This window comes from Chlorocebus sabaeus, chromosome 2 (genome assembly GCF_047675955.1).
Source record: "Chlorocebus sabaeus isolate Y175 chromosome 2, mChlSab1.0.hap1, whole genome shotgun sequence".
Taxonomy (NCBI): domain Eukaryota; kingdom Metazoa; phylum Chordata; class Mammalia; order Primates; family Cercopithecidae; genus Chlorocebus; species Chlorocebus sabaeus.
In genome coordinates, this window is record NC_132905.1 from 65798622 (window position 1) to 65825901 (window position 27280).

General features: G+C 50.3%; 2 protein-coding genes across 5 annotated transcripts in view; one reads left to right on the forward strand and one right to left on the reverse strand.

Annotated features, from left to right (window-relative positions):
- The window catches only part of LOC103247049 (ninein-like protein), an 89634-nt gene extending 66393 nt beyond the window's left edge, over positions 1–23241 (forward strand). Inside the window, 8 exon segments of the mRNA XM_073009143.1 lie at positions 862–1908; positions 7869–7973; positions 9730–9799; positions 14645–14803; positions 15565–15678; positions 18636–18806; positions 20143–20256; positions 22301–23241. Coding sequence (XP_072865244.1) covers positions 862–1908; positions 7869–7973; positions 9730–9799; positions 14645–14803; positions 15565–15678; positions 18636–18806; positions 20143–20256; positions 22301–22492 — 1972 coding nt within the window. The 3' untranslated portion in view covers positions 22493–23241.
- GINS1 (GINS complex subunit 1) overlaps positions 22754–27280 on the reverse strand; it is a 50538-nt gene continuing 46011 nt past the window's right edge. Inside the window, exon 7 of one of the 4 annotated variants that reach the window (XM_073009154.1) lies at positions 22754–23449. In XM_073009154.1, coding sequence (XP_072865255.1) covers positions 23390–23449 — 60 coding nt within the window. In that variant the 3' untranslated portion in view covers positions 22754–23389. Of the gene's footprint in view, positions 23450–27102; positions 27249–27280 lie in introns of those variants that run through there. The other 3 variants (XM_073009161.1, XM_073009159.1, XM_073009147.1) reach the window with 3 other exon arrangements.

A 27280-nucleotide genomic window follows, 5' to 3' on the forward strand; every position in this document is an offset into this window, starting at 1 on the left:
AAAAAAAAAAAAAAAAAAAAAGTCATCTTTCCATCCTGTGCCTCCCCAGGCTTTCAGCTATTTCCCCTTAAAGCCAAGAGCGTGTGGTAAGAGACTGGGTCCGAGTCCCTGCAGACCCCACTGGGGACAGAGGGGCAGGCACCAGCAGCCCCGCTCCTCTTAGCATCCAGGCCGTTGTGCACCTGGCCCCCACCCCTAGCTGTCTCTGGCAGCCTGCTCTTGGGGAGCTGCTGTCCCCACTCTGCAGGACTCCTGATCTGCTAATGCTTGGAGGTGGAGCCCCCTCTGACTACTTCCTTGCACCCCTGCCCTGGCCAGGCATGGACCACATACCCCTCCTGGTGCTGTAGTCTTGCCGGCCCTCACTTCACTTCCACTGGACTCTCCTGCGGGCCGCCAGAGGTCCCAAGGCCCAGCAGCTTTGGGGATTTAGGGGACAGTTTTGGCTCTGGGTCTCCAGTGCGATCCTGTAGAACCCACTGCAGTGTGGGCCACGTCCCATGTTTGCCCTGTCCATTTGGGAACCTGTGAGGGCTTAGAACGCGACCTGCATGGCCGAGGGGCTGCAACCGGGTCCTGCTTGGTGGCGGCCATCTTCCATATGAACACTCCACATGGAAAGGGTTCGTGCTTGGGTTTCCGCGTGCAGAACCTTGCCCCGTGGGGCAGATCCTCTTGTGGACTCTTAAGTAGGGCCCAGGGTGTAGGTTGAAGCTGGGGCTGAGGGAGGCGAGGAGGGATAAAGAAAGCCAGCCACAGAGAGAAGAGGTCGCAGCCATTGAAACAGCTGGGCAGACTTCAAGCCCGAGAGAGGGGCTGGGGGAGGCAGGGCTGTGGTGTCCGAGGGTTCTATTTCCGCAGGAGAGAGGCCCAGGCGGAGCTGAGCGGAGAGCTGTTGGGGCTGAGAGCCCTGCCTGCTCGCAGAGACCTGACCTTGGAGCTGGAGGAGCCGCTGCAGGGACCCCTGCCACAGGGGAGCCGGAGGTCGGAGCAGCTGAACTTGGAGAGTGCACTGAAGCTGCAGCGGTGTGCGAGCCAGAAGGGCGCCCAGATGTGCGCATCATTGGCCCTCGAGGAGGAGGAGTTGGAGCTTGCCGGTGGGAAGCGAGTGGATGGACTCTCCCTGGAAGCAGAGATGCTGGGAGCCCTGCCAAAAGAAGGGCTGGTGGCAGGAAGTGGCCGGGAGGGGGCACGTGGCCTCCTGCCACTGAGCCCAGGCTATGGGGAGCGGCCACTGGCCTGGCTGGCCCCAGGCGATGGCAGAGAGTCCGAGGAGGTGGCAGGAGCCGGGTCTCGCTGCAGACAAGCCCAGGACCCAGAAGCCACCAAGAGCCCGGCCCCCACCCCTGCCCCGTCATCCCACGGGCCTTCAGAGAGGTGGTCACACGTACAGCCCTGTGGGGTGGATGGGGGGACTGTCCCAGAGGAGCCAGAGGTTTTCGGTGTGCCTGCGGGGCTGTAGCAGCCTGGACCCCGGGAGCTGCCTCTGCTGGGAACAGAGGGGGACGCCGCACAAACCCAGCCACGGAAGTGGGAGTCACCCCTGAGCCCAGCCGCTTCGTGCAGGGGACAGGCTGAGAGGCCACAGGCCATTCAGGAAGAGCGAGCACGAAGCTGGGGCAGGGGCACCCAGGGTCAGGCCTCGGAGGAGCAGGCCCGGGCTGAGGGCGCCCTGGAGTCTGCGTGCCAGGAGCACAGCATGGAGGTCGCCAGGAGAGGGTCCTTGGCATCCCACCTCCAGCTCACAGACCCACGGGGTTCCGGGCAGGAGCAGCTTGCCACCCCGGAAGAGGGAGAGACCAAAATAGCGCTGGAGAGAGAGAAGGATGACATGGAAACCAAACTTCTACATCTGGAAGACGTCGTCCAGGCTCTGGAGAAACATATAGATTTGAGAGAGAATGACAGGTTTGGCTTCTACTCGTTCTTAAAACTAAGAACTTTAAAAAAGCAGAACTAACCCACTGACCCCTGTTGCTAATGGTGCTGCATGGCCCTTTGTGCCAACAAGCTCGCAGCCCCTGATAGAGGCTGTGTAGCCCTTCAGCCTGAGTAGGAGTTGTGAGCCCAGCCCCGTTCCGGAATCCCACGGCCATCTGGTGCTCTACCAATGGGCAGAGAGAGGGCAGGACGGCCTTTTGGGGCAGCTCTGACTGCCCTGGTGTCCCGCCTTTGGTGTTAGGAAGTTCCTGCTGCTTTTGTTTTTTTTTTTTGTTTTTTTGTTTTTTAAAAAAAACAATGGAGTCTTGCATTGTTGCTGGTGCTAGAGTGCAGTGGCGCAATCTCGGCTCACTGCAACCTCCGCTTCCTGGGTTCAAGATATTCTTGTGCTTCAGCCTCCCAAGTAGCTGGGATTACAGGCGCCTGCCACCAAGCCTGGCCTATTTTTGTACTTGCAGTAGAGAGGGGGTTTCACCATGTTAGCCAGGCTGGCCTCAAAGGTGATCAGCCCGCCTTGGCCTCACAAAGTGCTGGGGTTACAGGCGTGAGCCACTGCGCACAGCCCTCGCTTCCAAAGCTTTTTCATTGTTGTTCCCAGCAGAAGCTGTATACCCATTAAACAATAACTTTTTGCTAGTATTTTGTTGAGGATTTTAGCATCAATTTTTGCATCATAAGGGATTGGTCTGCAGTTTTCTTTTTTGGTCTGAAGTGTCCTTGCCTGGCTTTGGTATCAAGTAATGCCTCATAGAATGAGTTTGGAAGTGTTCCCTTCTGCTCAGTTCTTGGAAGAGTTTGAGAAGAGGTGGTAGAAGTTCTTTAAGTGGTAGAATTCACCAGTGAAGCCATCAGCTCCTGGGCTTCGTTATGAGGTTTTTTTTGTTTTTTGTTTTTTTTAGACAGAGTCTCGCTTTGTGGCCCAGGCTGGAGTGCAGTGGTGCTATCTCAGCTCACTGCAACCTCTGCCTCCCGGGTTCAAGCGATTCTCCTGCCTCAGCCTCCTAAGTAGCTGGGATTATAGGCATGCACCACCAGGAATCAGGAATTTAAAACTTTGTAACAGCTGGGGCGTGGTGGTTCACGCCTGTAATCCCAGCACTTTGGGAGGCCGGGGTGGGTGGATCACCTTAGGTCAGAAGTTCGAGACCAGCCTGGCCAACATGGTGAAACCCCGTCTCTACTAAAAATACAAAAATTAGTGTGGTGGCATGCACCTGTAATCCCAGCTACTTGGGAGGTTGAGGCTGGAGAATCACTTGAACCTGGGAGGCGGAGGTTGCAGTGAGCCGAGATCGCGCCACTGCACTCCAGCCTGGGCAACAAGAGCGAAACTCTGTCTCCAAAAAAAAAAACCACAAATTAGCTGGGCATGGTGGCACACGCTTGTAGTCCCAGCTACTCAGGAGGCTGAGGCAAGAGAATTGCTTGAACCCAAGAGGCAGAGGTTTCAGTAAGCCAAGATCACACCACTGCACTCCAGCCTGGGTGACAGAGCGAGATTCCATATCAGAAAAAAGAAGTTCCTTTAGTGAAACTCTGTTTGTAGTAAATTTCCTGTTTTTGCTTATCTGAAAAGTGTCTTAAATGTTCCTTCATTTCTGTAAGACAGTATTCATAGGGACACAAATCTAGATTAGCCATTAAAGGGCCGCCTTTCTGCCCTTGGAATGTCTTCTCTCAGTGTCAGAGACCTGGTTGCTGATGCTGTGTGAAAGGCCCTTGATCCATCTGCTCTTCCTTCCACGGACTTGGTGGCTTAACAAGGCACAAAAGTGCAATGTTACAGTTTTGGAGGTTGGAAGAGGAAAGGGTCTCCTTGGGCTAGGAGTGAAGTGCTGGCAGGGCTGCGGGGCCATCCAGAGGCCCCGAGGGGAGCTGTCTGCCTCGCCTTCTCCAGCGGCCTTGGCTTGAGGCATCGTTCCATCCTGGAAGCCAGCCCTGGGTGGCCGAGTCCTCCTCACATCACCTCACTCCAACACTTACTCTTCTGCCTCCGCTTTCTACCTCTAAGGACCCTGGTGATTATGTTGGGTTCCTCTGGAGAATCCAGAGTAATCCACAGTCAGAGAATGAGCAGCCTTCATTCCCCCTGCTGTGTAATGTCACATAGTCTCCGTTAGAGGCCAGTATTGTGCCATCCACAGTAGGTATCTGACTTGTGCTCTGGCTACTTCTGAGACCTTTATCTTTAGTGGTTTTTCTTTGCTGTGCATTTCTTTCTTTTTAACTTTTTATTTTTATTTATTTATTTTTATTTAATTAATTTATTTATTTATTTGAGATGAAGTCTCACTCTGTTGCCCAGGCTGGAGTGCGGTAGTACAATCTCAGCTCACTGCAACCTTTGCCTCCTGAGTTCAAGCAATTCTCCTGCATCAGCCTCCCAAGTAGCTGGGATTACCGGTGCCCACCACCACGCCCAGCTGATTTGTGTGTGTGTGTGTGTGTATTTTTACTACAGACAGGGTTTCACCATGTTGGCCAGGCTGGTCTTGAACTCCTGGCCCGAAGTGATTTGCCTGCCTCATCCTCCCAAAGTACTGGAATTACATAAGGCCTAGCCACCATGCGTGGCCACTTTTTATTTATTTATTTTTATTTATTTATTTATTTATTTATTTATTTAAAGTGTGATACACATAAGAAAATGCATATATATGTACAATTAGGAGAACTGTCAACAAATTGAACACATGTGTTACCAGCGCCCAGAACAAGAGATGGAATTCACCAGAGTCCCCAGGGGTAACCACTTCTTACAGCATAGATTCAGTTTGCTTGTGTTTTTACTTTACCTCCGGAGAGGAGTCATGCAGCATGTACGCTTTTGTGTCTGACTTTCTTGGCTCAACCTGGTTGTGCGATTCATCTGTGTTGTTGCTATAGTTCATACATTTGCATTGCTATGTGGTATTCTGTTGTGAGAACATACCACAGTTTATTATTTTCTCCTGTTGATGGGCATTTGGGTAGTTCCTAGTTTTTGGCTCTCACAAATGGAACTGTACTGAACGTTCTTGCATGTGTCTTTTGGAGCATTATGTTAGGCCGTACCTAGAAATGGGATTGTTGTGTTGTGGGTATAGGCGTAGTTTTCTTTTTGTTCATTCTACTTGGAAAATACTGTCCCAGCCAGGCATGGTGGTTCACATCTATAATCCCAGGACTTTGGGAGCCCAGGAGTTCAAGATCAGTCTGGGCAACATAAAGAGACTGTTTCTACAAAAACTTAGGAAAAATTAGTCACACATTGTGGCACGCACCTGTGGTCCCAGCTATTTGGGAGGCTAGATGGGAGGATCACTTGAGCCTGGGAGGTTGAAGCTGCAGTGAGCTGAGATTGCACCACTGCACTCCAGCCTGGGTGGCAGAGCAAAAGAAAAAAAAAGAAAAGAAACATTTTCTCTGTTGAATGTATGGATTGCATTGGTATCTCATGAAAATCTCTCAGCCATCACTATTAAAATATTGCCTCTCCGGAGGTTGTGGTGAGCCAAGATTGCGCCACTGCACTCCAGCCTGGGCAACAAGAGCAAAACTCTGTCTCAAAATATATATATATATATATATGTGTGTGTGTGTGTATATATATGTGTGTGTATGTGTATATATATGTGTGTGTGTATATATATGTGTGTGTGTGTATATGTATGTGTGTGTGTGTGTAACCTCTCCTCCCACTGTTTTCTTCAATTAGATACATGAATGTTAGAGCATTTCACTTTATTTCTCAACCTCTCTTTTATATTTTCCGTCTTCTGTCTGTATCACATTTGAGATATTTTTTACATACCTCTGTGTTCCAGGTCAGTATCTCTTTCAGCTCTGTGTAATCTGCTATTTAACCCATTCCATGAGTTTTTATTTTGACACTGACTTTTTGTTCATTTCTAAAAATTCTTTTTGGTCCTGTCTGATCATTGTCAGTAGTTTCTTGTTGCTTGTTCATTGTTTCCATCTGTTATTTATGTAAACATTTCATAACATTTATTTTTAGTTTGTGTCTAGTAATTCCAATACCTGCAGTTTCTAGGGGATTGAATTCTGGCTTCTGGCTTTTGATGTCCTTTATGGGTGGCTTTGCTCCATGTATGTTATGGTGATCTTTGATTGTGAGCTCATATTTGCTTGATGTTAATCTCTGGGAATGTAAAGAGCCTTATATGGGATGCTATTGCTTTTGCAGAGAAATGGGAGGCTGCTAATCTGGAACCATCTGAACTTCCTTGCAGGGCCCTGGCTGGTGCAGGTGTCCACAGTGCAGCTTCTCCATTCTGCTGATAGTGGTGCCGACATAGGCATTGGTTGCAGGGTCCCCACAGCTTTGTATTGCATAATGCTCACTGCGTTGGTTTCAGCTTCCAGGATTTTGTTGCAGGTTACCTTTTCTTTTCATGAGGACAGTCACAGAGGTTACGATCAGCTTTGCGCAGGATCTAGTTGTTTGGCCGTCATGTGGGGGATGGGGTGGGGCATCCCTCAGCTTTCAGCTTTGCATCAACTTGTTCTCTATTCTGGAGCCAGAGTGATAGTTTAAAAACACAGAACTCTCCTGCTTGAAACCCTTTGCTGCTTTTAATTCCAGTGACTTCTATTTATTTTTGTCTTTAGTTCCTCATGAGATAAAATGAAGGCATATGAAGAAGAACTTATGTTTACTATTATAAGCATAATACATAAAGCGGGCTAGGCATGGTGGCTCACATCTGTGATCCCAGCACTTTGGGAGGCCTAGGTGAGAGGATCACCAGGAATTCAAGACCAGCCTGGTCAACATATTGAGACCCCATCTCAACCACAACAAAAATTATCCAGGTGTGGTGACGCATGCCTACTATAGTCCCAGCTCCTGGGCCCAGGAGTTCAAGGCTGCAGTGAGCTATGATTGTGCCACTGTACTGCAGCCTGGGTGACAGAATGAGATCCCATCTCAAAGAAAAGAAAAAAAAATACATGAAGTGAACATGGTGAGATAATGTGGCTTTCAGTATTTTCAGACTGAAAAAATAAGAAGCTAGTACCGTATAGAGACCTATTTGGGGAATAAACGTTAGCCTTGCCAGTCAGTATTAAGAATGCATTCTCTGGTTTGCAAGTAGGGGTCTTAAGCTACTTCACTGGTGATCTTTTTTTTTTTTTTAAAGACAGGGTCTCACTGTGTTGTCCAGGAGGGTCTCAAACTCCTGGACTCAAGCAGTCCTCCTGCCTCAGCCTCCCCAGTAGCTGGGATTACAGATGCATGATGCCACACCTGGCTCCCATTAGTGATCTTCATTGGTAAATTGCCATCTTCCTCCGTCAAATCAATGGCATTACCCAAGCAGGGACTCTCTGAGTTGTCAGAGAACAAAGATGGCCCCAGGCAGACTTGGTTCACGTAGCGGCTGTCTATCCCTGCCTTTTCCCACTTTGAAATTCACCTAGCAAAGGTTTCCCGTATATCTTGGCCTTCTGATTCCTGTGTTTCTTAGCTCCACACTGGGTTCACTGCCAGGGATGAGTACCCTGCAGTACCTGAGAACTCACACCCAGCACTGGCACCCAGGACACACATGTGTTTGGTGAGAGGCCACAGATGCAGGAGCAGGTCAGCTGTAAACTCAGCATAAGCAAAACCCAAGGTTCTGAGTGCATTTGTGACTTGACAGCGTGGCAGTTTAGAAGCTAAGAGAGCTTGGTTTTCTGTGGCTTGGCTCACGGGAGATCCAAGACATTAACACCTGGTACAGGAAGAGGGGAAGAAAGGGTGTCTGGCGCCACCTCCAGGGATGGGGAGATGGGGACGCACAGTTCTCAGGACTCCCTGCTGCAGAGCCAGTCTCCGCTCTGTGCTCCGCTCTCCGCTCATGTGGCTCTCTGCTCTCCGGTCTCCGCGACCGCATGTGGCTTCCCAGGTGCTCACCGTTCTTTTCTCAATTTTTACGCAGACTGGAGTTCCATAGACTTTCCGAAGAAAACACTTTGTTGAAAAACGACCTGGGAAGGGTTCGGCAAGAGCTTGAAGCTGCAGAAAGCACTCACAATGCACAGAGGTAAGGGCCACGCCCCCACCCAGACCTTCTGGGGGTGCGTTTTGCCCTCCATAGAGTGACCTTATGCAGTCTCCGTATAGACCATGGGAAGTGTTCTCAGATTAGCCCTGCGTTCCAGCAAACCCTAAACTGTGAGCCTTGTTAACTTCTGAACGACTCGGCAGATGTGGGAGGCTCTGGGCTCCTTCCTCGTGTGGGCGGCACCTGAACACCCCAGCTCCTTGGTGTGGTAAGTGGGGCAGGGCGCCCGCAGCATGGTCGGGACTGCGAGCAGAGCCCCAGCCCCAGCACGGGCGCTGCTCACCCCACGGAGATGCTCCACCTCGCACTTAGGGGTTGGGGGAGGCCACAACACTGTCTGTAGGGGTCAGAGGTGCTCCTAGGATCCTCTCCTGATAACAGTTTCAGCTCTGCTTTCCTCAGAGGGTCATTGCTGGTTTATCAATTTCAGTAAACAAGAGCTGGGGGAGGGGACGTGTGTGGGGAAGGTCAGGAACCTGAGCACTGAGGCAAAGAGGATGGGGGTGGGGGCACCAGTGAGAGTCAGGGGACAGGGCAGGGGGCCACCTACCAGTGAGAGTCGGGGGACAGGGCAGGGGCCGCCCGCCAGTGAGAGTCAGTCAGGGGACAGGGCAGGGGGGCGCCCGCCAGTGAGAGTCAGTCAGGGGCAGGGCAAGGGGGCGCCCGCCAGTGAGAGTCAGTCAGGGGCAGGGCAAGGGGGCGCCCACCAGTGGGAGTCAGTCAGGGGCAGGGCAAGGGGGCACCCGCCAGTGAGAGTCAGTCAGGGGCAGGGCAAGGGGGCGCCCGCCAGTGAGAGTCAGGGGTTACAGGGCAGGGAGGCCACCAGTGAGAGTCAGTGGAAGCAGGGCAGGGAGGCCACCAGTGAGAGTTGGGGGACCGGACGGGGGGCACCCATCAGTGAGAGTCGAGGGACTGAGCAGGGAGGCGCCCGTCAGTGAGAGTCAGTGGGACAGAGCAGGGGGCATTCATCAGCGAGAGTCAGGGGACACAGCAGGAGTGTCCCCTCAGTGCAGCTGGGGAAGGGCTGGGACTGAAGAAGGGAGAATGTGTGTTCTGGGGAGAGTGGCTTTCTGCTGTCACTACTGTAGCCATATCCAAGGACAACTGTTTGGCCTTTTTTTCCCCAAGTATGCATCTCAAGGTGAGCTTAGCTCTCATAGACGGCAATTCTGAAATGACAGAATTGCCGCGGTGATTAAAGTAGCGAGTCCCAAGCAGGTACCCAAGGATTGCCCTTCCATGACAGCACTTCTGAAATCTCAAAGCTTGTTTCTTTAGAAACCATTTTTTCTCTGGGTTTCCTGAGTCTGTCAGGACCCCGCTGATGGCATGCCTCCGGAGATGCCAGGCTGTTTCAGTCTCTGTTCACTCTGCTGAGTGTGAACTGTTACATGTTTTACAAAAGAAATATTCACGTATTTGATTGAGGAATGTCATGCAGGGTTTGCATTCTTACAATGCCAGCAGTGTAGATTATTAGAGACTCTCTAGTAATCTGAGTTTCACGTTCCTAAAGTCTTCGTGGTTTGGGATAAACCACGGAGGACGGGGTCGTCGTCATCATTAGCAGCGGCAACAGCAGGGACCAAGAGGGGCTGGAGAATGCCAGGGGCAGGTGCGGGCATCTGTGCTGTGGCTGCAAACCCGCATGCTGCTCTTACCCTGGGTGCTGACCAGGAAAGAAGGCACTGGTTGGTCACAAGTGGTATCACTGTTAATTGTGCTTCTTCAACAGGAAGGAAATTGAGGTTTTAAAGAAAGACAAGGAAAAGGCCTGCTCTGAGATGGAGGTGCTCACCAGACAGGTGATGTATGGATGCCTGGCATGGAGCTCATGCCACCCTTCCTTTTTTTTATTATTTTGAAAGCGTTTTAAACTTACAAAAGGAAGTGGAGAACATTCTTCTAAAAGACTTGAGAGTGAGTTGCTGACCGGCCCCCAGGCGTCATCAAAGTCAGGAACTGAGTGTGGCTGCGAAGACCCCTGCCACAGTCAGATCTGCTGGTGGTCCCAAGGATGTTCAGAATCATGTGGCACGCAGTAGGTGGGACCACAGGCATCCCCTGCAGGGTCCCTTTGGTGTTTTGATCTAGATACTGTGAGCAGCTTCTCACAGACACTGGCAGGCAGGCACTGTCTGTGTTGTGAGGGCCTGAGGCTCTGCACTGGCCCGAGGCCCAGCTGCTTGTGGAGATGACCCGCCTGGGGAGCCGCACGCCAGCATGCTGAGCTCACTTTTGTATTTTTAGTAGAGACGGGGTCTCACTATGTTGCCAAGGCTGCTCTCAAACTCCTGGCCTCAAGCAGGCCTCTAGCTTCGGCCTCCCAAAGTGCTGGGGTTATAGGTGTCAAACACTGTGCCTGGACACTCCCCAATTTTTGGGTTTTTTTTGTTTTGTTTTTTGTTTTTTCGAGACTCATTATCACTCTGTCACCCAGGCTAGAGTACAGTGGTGCGATCTTGGCTCACTGCAACCTCCACCTCCCAGGTTCAAGCAATTCTTCTGCCTCAGTCTCCTGGGTAGCTGGGATTGCAGGCATGTACCACCATGCCTGGCTAATTTTTGTATTATTAGTAGAGACAGGGTTTCACCATGTTGGCCAGGCTGGTCTTGAACTCCTGACCTCAAGCTATCCGCCGGCCTCAGCCTCCCAAATTGCTGGGATTACAGGTGTGAGCCAGTGTACCCTGCTTACCCCAAAAATGTTATCATGAAAAACTTTAAACACAGGAAAGTTGAAACAATATACAGTGATCACCCATATACCAACGTACCACACATTAATGCAACTGTTATCGACATTGCCGCGTGCACTTTAGTTCTGTTCATATCTATATATTTCACTTGTGTGCGTGTGTGTGTGTGTGTGTGTGTGTGTGTGTGTGCGCTGAACCATTTGAAGATAAGTTGTAGGCCGGGTGCGGTGCCTCATACCTATAATCCCTGCATTTTGGGAGGCCAGGGTGGGCGGATCACTTGAGCCCAGGAGTTCAAGACCAGCCTGGGCAACATGACAAAACCCATCTCCACAAAAAAAAGAAAAATCAGCTGCATGTGCTGGCATGTGCCTATAGTCCCAGCTACTTGGGAGGCTGAGGTGGGAGGATGGCTTGAGCCTGGGAGGTTGAGGCTACAGTGAGCGGAGGTCATACCACTGCACTCCAGCCTGAATGACAGTGAGACCCTGTCTCTAATAATAATAAAAATAGAAAATAAGTTCCAAATGTCGTGATACTCCACTCCTCAATATTTCAACAGGCATCTCTTGAAAGGAAGTGCATCTCCTGCCTTGCCACATTGAAGGAATGCTGTAGCAGTAGTTACCTCATATCAGTATTCAGACCATATTCTCATTTCTCCAGTTATTAAAAAGTGTCCTGTACAGTAAGTTTTCTGACAGTAGGATGCAGCTGGGGGTGCCACGTTGTGTGTAACTATGCCTCTGTTCATCGGTGTTTAGCTGTCAGATCAACTTATTGGCAAAAAACAGCCACTTGAGTGGCACCTGTGGGTCAGGCATTCAGACAAACAGCCTGGATCGCTGTCCCTACTCTGTGATGCAGGGGCCTCAGCTGGGAAGGCTGGACAGCTGGGGTTACCTAATGGCCAGGGCTAGAGTCATCTGGGGACCCCTCTGCTCATGTCTGTCTGGGGCCTCTCCTCATGGGGCTGGACCTGGAGGGAGCGTCATGGGGGGTGTCAGGGAGCTAGTGTTCCAGGGCAGCTGGTGGGAGGCACGGCTCCCAAGCCCTCCTCGGAAGTCACTCCACGTTATTCCCTGAGTCCCTGGAGCTGCGGAGAGGCTTCTCTGCCGAGTAAGTGTTCCAGTCACATTGCAGAAGAGGACGTGGGATGGGAGAAGCTGCTGGAGGCTTCTTTGGACAACGCATGCCCTGCAGGGTCGCTTTGGTGTTTTGATCTGGAAGACCTGTTTTTCCCCATGACACTGGCTTTTGGAAGAGCCCAGGTAGTGGTCCCATGGGCCATCCCACATTCTGGATCTGTCCAGTTGTTTTCTGAGAGTGTAGGCTACTCTGGTCATATGTCACCTGTCTGTCTTGTAAACTGGAAATCAGGCCTAAAGGCTGGAGCAGATGCAGAGTGAACATATTTGACACAGATGTCATTTGTTTTAACACACGGCCAGGAGACAACTGCTGACATCTCATGCTGGCTTCTGCAGTGAGAGCCAGATGAGTGCAAGTTCGAAGTTAAGAGGTGGCCAGCGTGAATGCCACCAGGAGCAGATAGCATCTCTGCCTCCTGATGCAGCTCCCTGCACAGTCTCTGCCCAGGAACTTGTCACCCGAGTCACAAGGAAGCACCAGACAAAGCCCAAATGGGAGGGGATGGAACTGTATTTGTCAAAAAATGTCAAAGTTATGAGAGACAGAGGCTGAGGAGACATTGCACATTTGAGGAGGCTGAAACAACAGGACAGGGCCCGGCTGATCCTGTGCCCGGAAGGATGCTGCCAGGCTCGTTGACAAAATGAAGTGTGGGGACATGGAAGCCACTGTCCTGAAGCAGTAGCTGCACAGTAGCCGCATGACAGCTGCTGTCCCCAGGAGGCAGGCAGCTGTGGAGAAGGGAAGACGTCATGTGTGCGCCTGTGTGTGTCGGGGGGCAAAGCAGATTGTGGGGGGTGTTGTCGGCTAGGAGCCGGGATGGAAGGCAGGTGGGTTTCCGTGGTCATGTTCTAGTCTTGCAACTGTTCAAGTCTGAAATTATTTCCAAATGAAGAGTTTTTTGTGTGCTTGTTTGTTTTGAGATGGAATCTTGTTCTGTCACTCTGGCTGGAGTGCAATGGTGTAATGTCAGCTCACTGCAACCTCTGCCTCCCAGGTTCAACCGATTCTCCTGCCTCAACCTCCCAAGTAGTTGGGATTACAGGTGTGCACCACCAAGCCCGGCTAATTTTTGTATTTTTAGTGGAGATGGGGTTTCGCCATGTTGGCCAGGCTGGTCTCAAACTCCTGACCTCAGGTGATCCTTCCACTTCGGCCTCCCAAAGCACTGGTATTACAGGCGTGAGCCACCACACCCAGCCACCAAATGAAGAGTTTAAATGTTAAAGGTGAATAGAAGAAAATCCACTATTGTGTTTATCTCAAGAACTGAAGGAAGATTCCATTTCTACTCATGAAATCAAGGCTGTCTTTAGAGGGCAAGATGAATGTGTGTCAGTATTAAAACAGTTATAATTTTCACAATAAAATGTAATAGAACACGTGAGCTCTATGCCAGACGTAACTGCCACAGGCTTATGTTGTGGTGGAAGCTTCTCTTAACCTCAGGCTCGAGGTTCTAGGGAAGGGATGAGGTGAGGTTAATTTGCAAGGAATTGCATGAGAAAAATTCGTGGACTCCCTAATCTTGAGTAAATCCAAATGGAAACAACGTCCCAGTTTTCTTATGTGCCTGTAAAACCTATAAAAGCAAAGGCAGTGGTTGTTGGCATCACTCTGGGAAGGTAACGTGTACGTGGTCAATTGTGCTGAGAGTGGGTCAGAGGACATCGCTCCGAACCCCCAAGAGCTGCGGTGGGAAAAAACAAGCAGAAATGGGGTTGGATGAAGATGTTCCTGACAGGTGACTGCAGACAGCAGAGCCTCCGTGGTCCAGACCGCAGGGCCGCTTTCCTGCCACTGTTTCACTGCACGGTGCCCTCACAGGTTCACCCACTGAGTGTGTGCTGAAATCTACTATCTATGGGGGGTGCTATTGAGAAAAAGCAAAACATACCATTTGTTGAACCCATGTACCCTGCCAAGAGGTACGCTTGTGTGTTCAGTGACGGAGATCAGAGGAGACTTAAGGGATTCATATACCTCAAGTTTAAATAGGTTGCTTTTTTGTTAAAATTGCCATATATTTTTAAATATATTAAAATAATCGTGGAGGAAATGAGAAAAACGTGAAAGGTGTTCCAAACAGTGGTTTGGATGGTCATGGCATCTACTCCGCTCTGTTGGCCTAGATGCGTGTGTGTTTCTCCTAGGGGCTGGACCAGGGCTTCCTGTCCTCGGCACTGGTGACGTTTGGGGCCAGATCATCTGCGTTGTAGGCTGTCGAGTGCCCCATGCCGTTGGTGCCAGCAGCTTCCTCCATCTCCAGCTGTGATCACCAAAAATACCTAGAGACATTGCCAGACATTTCCTCAGGAGCAAAGTTGTACCTGGTTGAGAGCAATTACAATGATATGAATTGGGCTACTGGCTTAAAAGTATTTTAGGGGGCAAGGTGGGGCTGGGCTCAGTGGCCCACGCCTGTAATCCCAGCACTTTGGGAGGCTGAGATGGGATGATTCCTTGAGGCTAGAAGTTCAGGACCAGCCTTGGAAACACAGAGGGACCCTGTCTTGACCAAAAAACAAAACTAGGTGGGAGTGGTGATGTGTGTGTGGTCCCAGCTACTTGGGAGGCTGAGGTGGGAGGATCGCCTGAGCCTAGGAGGTCACGGCTGCAGTGAACCATGAATGTGCCACCGCAGTCCAGCTGGGGCAACAGAGCGAGGGCCTGTCTTGAAAAACAAAACAAAGCAAAAAACTACTTAATAAAAATATAGCCAATGATGGGCAAATATATATATAAAATAAAAATTAAAAACCTTTTTTTCCTATGTATTTAAAAACTTGTTCCCCCTAGAATCAGAACTACAAGGATCAATTATCCCAGCTCAATGACAGGGTTCTTCAACTGGGACAGGAGGCTTCTACCCACCAGGCCCAAAGTGAGGAGCATCGTGTGACCATTCAGCTGTTAACACAGAGCCTAGAGGAGGTGGCGTGCAGCGGGCAGCAGCAGGTGGGTGGCCTCAGCCGCCGGCAGCTCCACCTGGGCTCTGCTGGAGGCTGGGAGCTGCAGGGTGCGGAGGCGGCTGCAAACAGGTCAGGACAGGCGCTGAGGAGCCTGGAGGGAAGTGAGGGACTTCCCAAGCATGCCTTGGAGAAATAGGTGGACTGTGCTGTATTGGCAAATCCCAGTATCTAAAGAAAATAGCAGAATAGCTTTACATGCTGCTGACAGAGGAGGGAATTGGTGCAAAGTTCCCCGAGGGCAGTTTGGCAAAATATACACTTAGAGGCTGAAGAAAGTCCACGTGCCTTGACTTCATGATTCCTATGGGGATGTTCCCGAGAGCCTTGTGGAAGGATGCAGCTGCAGCATTTTCCTTGCTGTGCTGTTTATAATAGCAAAGCAGAAATGAAATCAGCCGAGTCACCGACAGAAGCTGAGGGAGTCAGTGGATCACAGCACAGCCATTGAAAACCATGTTTTCAAATCACAATTAATGCCCTGGGAAACGCTCCCGCTGTGGTGGTGAGAAGGCGCTTCCTGCAGTGCATGGCACACCCAACACTGTCTCACCGGGGAGATGCGTGTGTGTAGAGCGGGGGCCGGGGACTGACTGCAGGACACAGGGCCGGCCTTGGTTGGTGGGTTCATGGGGATTTAAATTTTGTAATTTTTTTTTCTTTTCTGTAATTTTCTGAGGTTTCTGCACGAATTACATACCAGACTCTTCAGATACTTCTTGACTTGTGCAATTGATTTTTTAAAAACAGAGTGACCAAATCCAAAAACTTAAAGTTGAACTTGAATGCCTGAATCAGGAATATCAGAACCTGCAACTGTCACAGTCAGAGCTGACCCAGACCCTTGAAGAAAGTCAAGGCCAGGTGGGTGTGAGTGGTGGCTGGAGGCACTGCGTCCAGTCCCACCCGGGAGCAGCATCACCACAGCGCCAACGGTGTTGCCAGGCCTCCTCCAGCCCAGAGAAGGTGTTGAGCTGGCCTGGACACAGCTGTCCAGGTGCTTACTGGGCCCAGGGAAAAGCTGCTCCCAGTGCAGAGTTGGTTTGACTGTGAGCAAGCCCCGTGAAGAGTGGTGACTCAGTTTACTCCCGAGGGAAGGAGTGCGGTCACCATGCCTTTGGGTGAGCCCTCCACAGAATGGAGGAGCCAGAGGCAAGCCTGGGGACTGTGTCATCAGAACCAAGGCAGCAGGCTCCAGCCCTGGGGGTGGGGTGAAATGGGCACTCATGGACATGCATGACACTGGCCTCTGTACACACCTCCAGGTGCCACACCTGCTGGCCCTGCAGGTGAGAGGCGCGGGAGGTGCAGACACGGGAGGCTGGGCTACAGTGGCAGGAGCTCGTGGTCTGGGACAGACAGGTGTGTGCAGGGGCAGCCGAGCAGGGGCCTCAGGGAGGGGAGCCAGCTCAGGGGATGCTTGTGGAGGGGTGGCTCAAGGGAGAGGAGAAGAGCAGGTGTGTGGCGGCCAAAGGTGCCCCGAGGGCAAGTGCCCAGTGTGGACACAGGTGCAGGGCACACTTGGAAGCTTGGGGGCTGCAGAGAGGAAAGGGGGCTGTGGGAAAGGGTCTCTCCCCGCCTGCCTGTGAGGCTTGGCTGAGCCTCTGCACCCAGTTCCCCGCAGTGCTGGCCCTGGCGCCCTGTGCAGAGGCACCCCCTAGACGTCCTGAGACACAGAGGGTCAGCTGGGCACAGACCCCAGAGCTTTCTGGGGTGCTGTCGGGGCTCCCATAGGCTCTTGGCCTTGCAGCTACAGTCTATCAGTTTCCCAGAGGTGCTCTGCCTATTTGGGGCATCCTTCTCTACTTTTGAGTCTAAAAGGAACCCTGGAAAATTGGGCCAGTTCGAGTCCTTTGAGGCTGAGGAGTAAGACCACCTGAAAAGGCCGGCACTTCCTTAGCACCTGGTGCTGGAGGCACCGCTAGGGCCAAGGGAGAGGATTCCACACCCCTGAGGCCATGCCTGCCACCAGCCTCTCAGTCGGGAAGCACCTCACCGAGTCTGCCCTGCAGCCATGTGGGTCACCCCTTCTTCCTCATGATTTAGAGGAAGACGCTCCCCCAAAGCAAGTGGCTTCCAGTCAGCATCAGGAAGCTGGGAGCTTCCAGGCTAGCTCAGGGCACTCTGGAAAAGGCAGACGGGGCTCCCTAAGAGTGGCCACAAGAGGCTGGGCCTAAAGCTGATGTGGTCACCGTTTCCATGTGGGAGGGAAGCCAGGGCAGTCACTCTCATGCCCATGTGTGGCTCAGGAGGAAGGCCCCAGAGGCCAGAGCAGACAGGAGGGATGGGCCCTCATAGAGGAGCTCAGAGGGTGGAGGGTCTCCCAGGGGAGCTCAGAGGGCAAAGGGACGGGGACCCACAGGGCCCTCTCCACAGGAAGGGTGGCTGCACTCAGGGTGGGAGATGATGTCCCGTCTGAGGCTCTGCCTCCAGCACCCGGAACACAAATGTCCTTGTTTCCAGTGCTCCCCTGGGGATGTCTTTCCTTGTCCCTGTGACTGTCAAAGTCTGTAGATATGGCCTGTCTCGCGTTGCTGAGGAAGGAGATGAAGAGCACTGGGTGGCTGTCTGTTCAGTAGATGTTTAAAGGCTGCCCACCATGGGCAGAGACCCCCCTTGGGCTGGACCCAGGCCATGCTATGGAGGGGCTTAATTCGTGGGGGTTCGATCCCAGGATGGTGGTGGGGGGTGGTGCAGCCTAAGGACCTGTAAGCATCAGAGCCGAGGGAGTCGGGGTGCAGGGCCAGAGCCTTCCTGGGTGGGTAGATGTGCTTGATGCCTGGGAGTCCCGCAGGTCTAGGGGACAGCAGCCAGAGTGACCGTCTGAAATGAGCCTTTGGTAGAGATGCGATTTAGAACTGGTTCTTCCTTCCTTTTCTGTCTCAAACCATAAGCTGCCCCCCAGGGCCTGGAAAATGTGGGGTGCAGGTGGCGTCTCTCTGGGGTGACCCCCGTCCTGAAGAAGGGTGAGCTTTACAGTGATGACCTGGCCCCCCAAGACGGGCCCCCAGCTCAGCGGAGTCAGTGCAGGGACTACTGAAGGGAATCCAGGCCTGGCAGTGTGGGCGCAGGGCGTTGCCTTCCCTCTTCCTCCACCGTGCAGTGATGCCAGGCCCGGCCCAAACGTGACCCCGATGGAGTGTGATTCCCACGCCGTCTGTGGGGTCTCAAGAGAGTAAGGGGTGGCGTGGCCGGTTCTTACAGGGTGCCAAAGAAATCCTGGTGAAGCCTCCAGTTGGCTGGATGTAAACTGTATTTGGATCATGCCTTGAGCTGCTTAATTAAAGGGGCTGGCATAGTGGTGCACAGTTTACCGTAACAACTCAGCCCAACTCCAGCAGACAGTGCCGTCCAGGAAACCAGGCGCTGCCAAGGATTCCAGCCCCGGCCCCACCTTCCCTTTAGCATTCCGTGTTGTTTGGGTAGTCTGTGGCCAGTGTAGCCCTGTTTCAGAGTGTGGGGTCCCCGCTGAAAGGACTGGCGTGGGTCATTGTTTGAAAAGAATCAGGCCCCAGTGAGGTTCGCTGAAAGCTAACACTGGATGCAGCAGAATCTGAGTGTGACGGGAAGTCAGTGTCACCATTTTGAGGGTGATGGACACGTTTTCTGCACTCTAGCCCTGTGGAAGCGCTGGCTGACAGCAGCCTGGCTGTCCGAATTCCAAAGAAATGGGCTCCTTCTAAATTTTCAGGTGCTGCTGCATACTCAGGAGCACACACCCTCCTTGTCCTTGTGGGTGGGAGTGTCCTTGGATGGAGAGGGTGCCCCACTGTGCCACGTCTCAGCAGCCCCACCAGAGCTGTGTCCCCTCCCCCGTGCAGGTGCAAGGAGCTCACCTGAGGCTGAGGCAGGCCCAGGCCCAGCACTCGCAGGAGGTCCGGCAGCTGCAGGAGCAGATGAGCCAGCTGGTGCCCCAGGACCGTGTGGCTGAGCTGCAGCGCCTGCTCAGCCTTCAGGGAGAGCAGGCCAGGAGGCGCCTGGATGCACAGTGGGTGAGTGGGGGTGCAGCGAGAGGCGGCTGAGGAGATGAGGAGGAGGGCGAGGCGGGCCCAGCGGTCCTCAGTTACCCAGAAGCTGCCCAAGTGTGAATATGTGAGTCACATATGTAGCATGTCAGATGGTGAAGAGGGCTGCAGGGAGAGGGGCAGCGTGGTTTTTAAACAGGGTGGCCAGACAAGGCCTCACAGGTGGTCCCTGAGGTGGTGAAACCTGAAGGAGGTGAGGGAGTGGCAGAGGCCCTGGGGTAGGGGATACTTGGCATGTTCCAGGGGAGCAGGGACCGGAGGCCGAGGGCAGAGAGCAGAGGGTGACAGACCGGGCCCAGCAGGTGCCGCGGACCGTGCAGGTGGTGGGCGATGGGAGACAGTGGCTCCGAGCATGGACTGTGGAGGGTGGGATCCCGCCCACCACCTCCCAGCTGAGTGACCTTGGGCAAGCGAACCTCTCTGTGCCTCAGTTTCTCATCTGTCAAGTCCTGCTGGCAGTGGCGTCCACCTCAAGGCTTATCAGGAGGCATCAATGGGTTGGCGCTTTTAGAGCACTTGAAGAGGCCCCGGCACCGCTGTGCCCTGTGCAAGAGTTTAATTCAAAAGGCTGAGGGAATAACTCACGCCTGAAATTCCCAACATAGTTCATAGTTCATCAGGGACAGACTTCAGGAGAGATCAGGAGCCAGAGGGCAGGGGACACCCTTATGGAAAAGGAATTGGCACACGACTTGAAAAGTGGGTAACATTTGATGTTTGTCAAGTGTAAATTCTAATGAACAACAACCTTGTAACATCACACAAAGGGGTCAAGCTAAAGTTAAGTGATGCTACATTATTGACAAACAAAGTTAAGGAGAATCCTCCTAGAAAAAGACACTAACACAGCGAAGAAATCTCACTTTGGAGTTATTTATGGTTAAAATCTTAGGACCAGTTCTCTGAGGACAAATGAGTCTGCTGATTCTCCCTGAACGACAAAGAGAAAGAAAAGCTGTGTGGTTTGGGCCAGGACATTGTTTTGTTTTGTTTTGTTTTGTTTTTTGAGACAGAGTCTGACTCTGTTGCCAGGCTGGAGTGTAGTGGTGTAATCTTGGCTTACTGCAACCTCCACCTCCCGGGTTCAAGTGAATCCCTGTCTCAGCCTCCCAAGTAGCTGGGATTACAGGTACGCACCACCACATCTGGCTGAATTTTGCATTTTTTGGTAGAGATGGGGTTTCACCATGTTGGCCAGGTCAGTCTTGAACTCCTGACCTTAGGTGATCCACCCGCCTCAGCCTCCCAAAGTGCTGGGATTACAGGCGTGAGCCTGGCCACCTGCAACCTTCTTTTATGGCAGGAAGAACATGAGAAACAGCTGAAAGCCACAGAAGAGCGGGTAGAAGAGGCGGAGATGATTCTGAAGAATATGGAAATGCTCCTCCAAGAGAAAGTGGATGAGCTGAAGGAGCAGGTGAGTGATGGGTGCTGCTGCTTTTGTGCTCGCGTCCTCTTCTGAGCGCTCTCCACTTTTATGGGCGTGCAGGCGGCTAATACAGGAAAAGGCTGTCTTGTCACGGAAGTCCAGGGAACTAAATGCATACCCTACACTGCAGGTGCACATTGCATTTATTTTCCTTCGGGAATGGTTTTAAGATCTGTCCTGTGGGTGTTCACATACACTTAGAAAGGATTCATCCGTTCATTTGTTCGTGTAGTCATTCGGGCGTGCCCGAGCACCTCTGGTCGAAGCTTTCCTAGGTAGACCTGAGATGAGCAGGGCTGAGCCTACATCCCGGACCTGACCCTCTGGAGACAGAGGTAGATGCTTCCATAGAGCATACATGCCCTTGGGCCATGATGAATGCTCTGAAAATGAGAGAATAGAGGTGAAGGGAGCTGGTGGGGTGGTCAAGGCCACTTTGAAGAGCCAGCATTTGGACAGATGCCCAGTGACCAGCACAGGAAGGTCCAGCTGTGTCCCCGGCAGAGGCCAGGTGGCATTTGGAAGGCTCACTGGGTGGGAGATGGACACATCTCCTCATGTCTGGGGGACCCCAAGGAGGGTGCATTCCAGGCAGCGCACAGCCATGGAGGAGGTCGCCATGGCTGGTGTGAACTGGTAGGGCTCAGGTAGGCAGCACCTGTCGTGTGTGTCCTGGAAGCCAAGGTCAGGGGTTTGGGTTTTATCATAATGGCAGTTAGAAGGTATTGTGAGATTTTAAGCAAAAGCATGACAAGATCTATCTTTTAAAAGAAACCATACTAGGGAAAAAGTCACTTGGGCTGCTATAAGGAGCAAAGACCAACAATGAGGTGCCACAGCTCACCTGATCTATGGATGCTCGAAGTCCAACTCAGCAGCTGGGAACCGACGTGCGGCAATGCTGTGCCCCGAGGGCTGATGGCACAGGGTGTGGGTGGACCCCACGGGTGTGGGGTGCACACACAGAAGAGGCCTGGCCACGGACCATTCAGTTGTTAGGAGATAGTAAGAGAAATGTGAAAACCTGGAGAAGTATTTGTGCTCCATCGTGATCCAGTATGGTTTGGTCTACGTGAGGGATCCCGAGCTCAGCCCAAACTAGACAAGGCATTTGTGGAAGGTGCTCAGTCCCTCCCTGGGACCACCGTCCTTGCCCAGCTCCCTCCACTGCTGGTGCCCCCAGTCCCTCTCATCCTTTCTCCCTGGCACACACCCACAGTCCTCAGTTGCCTGTCTGGCCAGTAACACCTGACTTCTGGTTAAATCCTGTGGCTTCTGCACACCTGCCCTGGCCCTGAGCCCAGGCCACAGCTTGGGGCCTCAGTACTGCCTGTCCTGTGGCTGCTTCCTCCCCTGCTTCCCCTGGCTCATGGCCCTGCTGACATCACAGCCAGGAGAGCACACGCAGATGAACCTATTCCACACTCTGACCATCCCAGGGCCTTTTGAGGACTGTCCATTTTGGCCTGAAGTCCCTGAAGTCCTTGTTTCATAGCACAAAGCTGCCTCAAGTTTTCTCCACCACATAGCCCAGCAGATTCTCAATTTCCTCTCATGCCAGGGTACCAAAACTTATCATTATAATGTAGTATTTGTGTCAGTTTCTTTTTTTTTTTCTTTTGAGACGGAGTCTCGCTCTGTCGCCCAGGCTGGAGTGCAGTGGCGCGATCTCTGCTCACTGCAAGCTCCGCCTCCCGGGTTCACACCATTCTCCTGCCTCAGCCTCCCCAGTAGCTGAGACTACAGGTGCCTGCCACCACGCCCGGCTAATTTTTTTTGTATTTTTTAGTAGAGACAGGGTTTTACCTTGTTAGCTAGGATGGTCTCGATCTCCTGACCTTGGGATCCACCCACCTCGTCCTCCCAAAGTGCTGGGATTATAAGCATGAGCCCCCACCCCCAGCCTTGGGCCAGATTTCTAAGAGCCCAAAACTATGGTTTGCATAAATGTGGGAGGATAAAAGAGAGCAGGCTGATCTGTAGCCTTTCTCCACCGGCCTCATGCAAAGTATTGGCTTCCTCCCCTCTCTAGTTTGAAAAGAATGCGAAGTCCGACCTGCTGCTGAAGGAGCTGTATGTGGAGAATGCCCACCTGGTGAGAGCACTTCAGGTCACTGAGGAGAAGCAGCGAGGCGCCTAAAAACAAAGCTGCATCTTGGAAGAAAAAGTTCGCGCTCTCAACAAACTCGTCAGTAGGATTGCCCCCGCAGCCCTCTCTGTGTAAAGACGGATTGTTTTCCAGGATTCATTCGGAAGCACATCTTTTAAATTAAGCCACTGTGATGCCTTAGTTTTCCGTGGGTCATGAGCCATGAGTCCTAGGACATATGAGGATTGGGATTCTTTGTTCACCCCCCAGACAGTTAATGCCCTGCCCTGGGCAAAATCAGGGTCGGGGGCTGGGGGAATATGCATGTTGCAAAAGCCTGCGTTTTTATTAGCGGTCCTGAGTAATTTTCCTTGGCAAAATTCCCAGTTTTGCCACTTGTTGGAGGCAGATTCTGGGAGCTGTCAGCAAGGAGCAGCTAAGTGAGCAGTTAAGGACAGCACTTTCCATGTGGTACTTCTGACCCGGCTGTCAGATTGAAACGTAAAATCAGGGCTCTGTACAGTTTTGCCATTTCATTGTTCTGTTTTGAGCTTAGGTTATTAGAACTCTTGGTGGCGGGTGCCTACACACATTCCAGAAAGGCTTCACTCGCTGGGAACGTCAACCCAGCGAGAAAAGAGGGGAAGCCTCTTCTCCAGGGACCTTATCTGTGGACTCAGGGATAACGGTGTTTATTGCAAATGCACAATCTTTTTCCCATTGAAATGTCATCACACTGGAAATTGTACTATATGTAAAAAGAAAAAAAGTATAGTTTTATATTTGAAATGTATACAAATTATGGCCATATGGCTGATTGGAATGTACTGCTGTAATATAAAAAGTCACTGTATTTGCAATAAATTCTTTTCTATTAAAATTGACTTCTAAGTTTGTTAATTTTTTAAACTATAAAATATTTCAAACATACAGGAAAACAGTTATATAAGAAACACCCATGTGTCCATCAAAATATGTAGTAAGAATAATATCCTGCCACAGCACTGTGGAGAGCCAGACGCTGTTCTGTTCTCAGCGTCCGCCCTCTTCCTGGGGCATCCGCCATCCCAAAGCAGGCATGTCTTCTCCTTTCTGCAGGAGAAAAATGTCACAACACTGTGGAAAGATAACAAAGCCTGGAACAGATGGAAAGTTCGTTTCTTTGGAAGATTTGGCAACATGACTGCTTCTCCAGAGTTTACTGATAAATGTAATTAGTCCCAATAAAAATACAGATGTTCCATGCCCCAATCAACCCCAGAATTGGACAAGACATTCTAAAGTTTTCACATATAAACTAAATAAGCAAACAAAATAACTAGGAAAACTCCAAAGAAAGAAGAGCAATGTATGGGGACTAGTTCTACCAGTTATTAAAATACAAGTCCCAATACAGTTTGTGTTACACGGGTGTATGCATTTGTCAAAACTCATTGAGGAGTACACTTATTCCTTCACTTGGGCTTCTGTCTGAGGCTGGAGTAATGACATTGGAGTAACCAGGAGACCTGAACAACACTATCGATCTACTGACATCTAGAACCCACCACACGACACCAGCAGAAGCAAATGCAGCCAAACACTTAACCAAGACAGACCATATTCCGGGCCAACAAATCTCAAAAAAGTACGAAGATTCAAGCCATACAATGTATGTACTGTGACCACAATGGAATTAAATTAGAAATCTGTCCCACAATATAAAGCTGGAAACCATCATTCTCAGCAAACTATCTCAAGGACAGAAAACCAAACACCGCATGTTCTCACTCATAGGTGGAAATTGAACAATGAGAACATTTGGACACAGGGTGAGGAACATCACACACCGGGGCCTGTTGTGGGGTGAGGGGAGGCGAGAGGGATAGCATTAGGAGATAGACCTAATGTAAATGATGAAGTTAATGGGTGCAGCACACCAATATGGCACATGTATACATATGTAACAAACCTGCACGTTGCACACATGAACCCTAGAACTTAAAGTATAATAAAAAATAAAAAATGAGGTAAAGTGAAAAAAAATTTAAAAATTAAATTATTACATGTGCCCTGAAAAAAAATCTATCCCCCAATATTTGGAAACAACATACTGCTGAATAACCCATGAGGCAAAGAAGAGATAAGAGGGGAAATTAGGAAATATTCTGGATTGAATGGAAATGCAAACAATATATCAAAATTTGTGGGCTAGAGTGAAAGCATTACTTAGCAGAAAAGTCACAGCACCAAACACCCAGCTTAGAATAGAAGAAAGGCCTCAAGTCAATGACTTCAGCTTCCACCTTAAATAATTCGACAAAGAGCAAATTAAACCCAAAGTCAAAAGAAAATGATGATGATCAAAGCAGAAACCAAGGAACAGAACAGATTGGCCACAACATGCTGCAGGCTAGAGCAGTTGTGTTAAGTTTGGTTGGCACGGCCACACTCAGTCACAGATTCCCTACACCCACCGATTCCCTATGCCTGCTTCGTGCTCCAGCAGTAACACAGAGCGGCTGTAACAGCTCATGTGGCCCAGAAAGCCTAATACACAGAAAGCATTTGTTGACCCTTGAAATAGAAAACAAAGAATAGAGAAAGTAGACCAAAGGCATGTTCTTTTAGAAGATTAGTAAAACTGATAAACTTCTAGTCCAGTCAGTATAAAAGAAAAAAAAAACTAATATCAGAAATGAGAAGTGATATCCACTACAGGTACTATCACTATAATCTACAGATATACAAGCATCAAAAGGCAATATTATGAAGAACACTTCTATTTTTTGAGACAGGGTCTCACTGTTGCCTAGGCTGGAGCGCAGTGGCATGATTATAGCTCACTGCAGCCTCCAACCCCTGCCTCAGCCTCCCGAGTAGCTGAGACTACAGGTGCATAGCACCACACCTGGCAATTTTTTTTTTTTCCTGACATCTCACTATGTTGCCCAGGCTGGTCTCAAACTCCTGAGCTCAAGTAATCCTCCTGCCTTGGCCTCCCAAAGTGCTGGGATTACAGGCGTGAGCCACTGTGCCCAGCCCATGAACAACTTTATATAAATAAATTTAGTAACTTAGATAAAATGGAGAATACATAAATTGCCAAAGCTCATTCAAGAAAAAAATGGATAATCAAAATAGCCATGTATTTATTAAGCCAAAACTGTGGTTAACCTTCCCACAAAGAAACTTCAGGCCCAGATGGCTTAAATATGAATTCTGTAAACATGTAAGAAATAAATAATACCATGTATGTAAAACGTATGATAGATATATATTGGTTTCATCCATGGCTCCTTGTTCATAACTCCCATGGCCTTCGTTGCAGTCTTTTGTTATAATGCTGGGGCATTTTAGGCCTCAGGGAAGACAATCTCTCTTTCTGCCCTCCTTTCACCTGCTTCTTTTTCTCTCCCCGGCAAGAATCTTCCCGCCTTTCTGGCTTGGAGCTGGCTGTAAAGAAATTCTCTGATAGGAAGGGGCACTGCCCCATACTCTGAAAGAAGGACTGCAGCAGGGGCTAAGAACCTGAGCAGACGGGCCTGGCTGGATGGCGCCACTCAGACTATGAGCATTAGATCATACCTTTTGTCCAATCGTTTCTCTGCTTGGTTATCGATCATGCCTATCTAATGAGATTTCTATAAAAGGCCCAAAAGGACAGGGTTTGGAGAGCTTCCGGATTGCTGAACATATGGAGGCTCCTGGAGGGTGGTGGGCATTGAAGCTCCATGTGCCTTCCCCACATCTTCCCCTATGTACCTCCTTCCATTTGGATCCTTTCACCTGCATATTGTACCATATCCTTTATAATAAACCAGTAAGCTTAAGTGTTTCTGAGTTCCATGAGCTGCTCAAGCAAATTAATTGAATCCAAAGAGGGGGGATCATGAGAACTCCAACTTGAAGCTAGTTGGTCACAATCTCAGAGGCCCAGACTTGTGACGGCGTCTGCAGGGAGGGCAGCTTGGACTGAGCCCTGAGCCTGTGGGATCTGACGCTATCTCCAGGTAGTGTTGGAACTGAAGTAGAAGTAGAGGACATACCTGGTGTCCACTGCAGAGCTTGGTATGTGGGGAAAACCCCCACACATTTGGTCACAGAAGTCTTCTGTGTTGTTGAGTGACAGAACAGTTTTTTTTTTCTATTTAGAAAACTCTTCCAAAAAATTGAAAAGGAGGGACTATTTTCCCAAGAACACCACAGACCAATCTTTCTCACGCACACTGATGCAAAAATTCTACAAAAAAGTTTCAAATAAAATCCTACAAAAATGATAATATATCATGACCAGGTGTGGTTTATGCCAGGAATGCAGGGTTTATTGTAACATTGAAAACTCAATTGTAACATTGAAAACTCAATCGATCAATCAGCCACTGTAATTCACCAGACTAACAAACTAAAAGACAAAACCATCTCAACAGATGCAGAAAAAAGATATGACAAAATCCAGCATCCATTTCTGATTTTTAAAAAAATTCTCAGTAAACTAGGTGTGTGAGTCTGTTCTCATGCTAATAAAGACATACTGGAGAGTGGGTAATTTAAAAAGGAAAGAGGTTTAATTGACTCAGTTCCACATCGCTGGGGAGGCCTCACAATCACGGCAGAAGGCAAATGGACAGGAACCAAAGTCACGTCTTACATGCTGGCAGGCAAAAGAGCATGTCCAGGGGAACTCCCATTTATAAAACCATCAGATCTCGTGAGACTTATTGACTAACACTAGAAAAGTATGGGGGAAACCACCCTCTTGATTCAATTATCTCGACTGGCCCTGCCCTTGACATCTACAAACAACTTAAGAGCTAACATCATCATAATGAAAGATTGTTTTTCTTCTTAGATCAGGAACAAGATAGGGGTGTCTTCTCTGACCAATATATTTAGTACTCCACTGGAAGTTCTAACCAATGCAATCAGGCAAGAAAAAGAAAT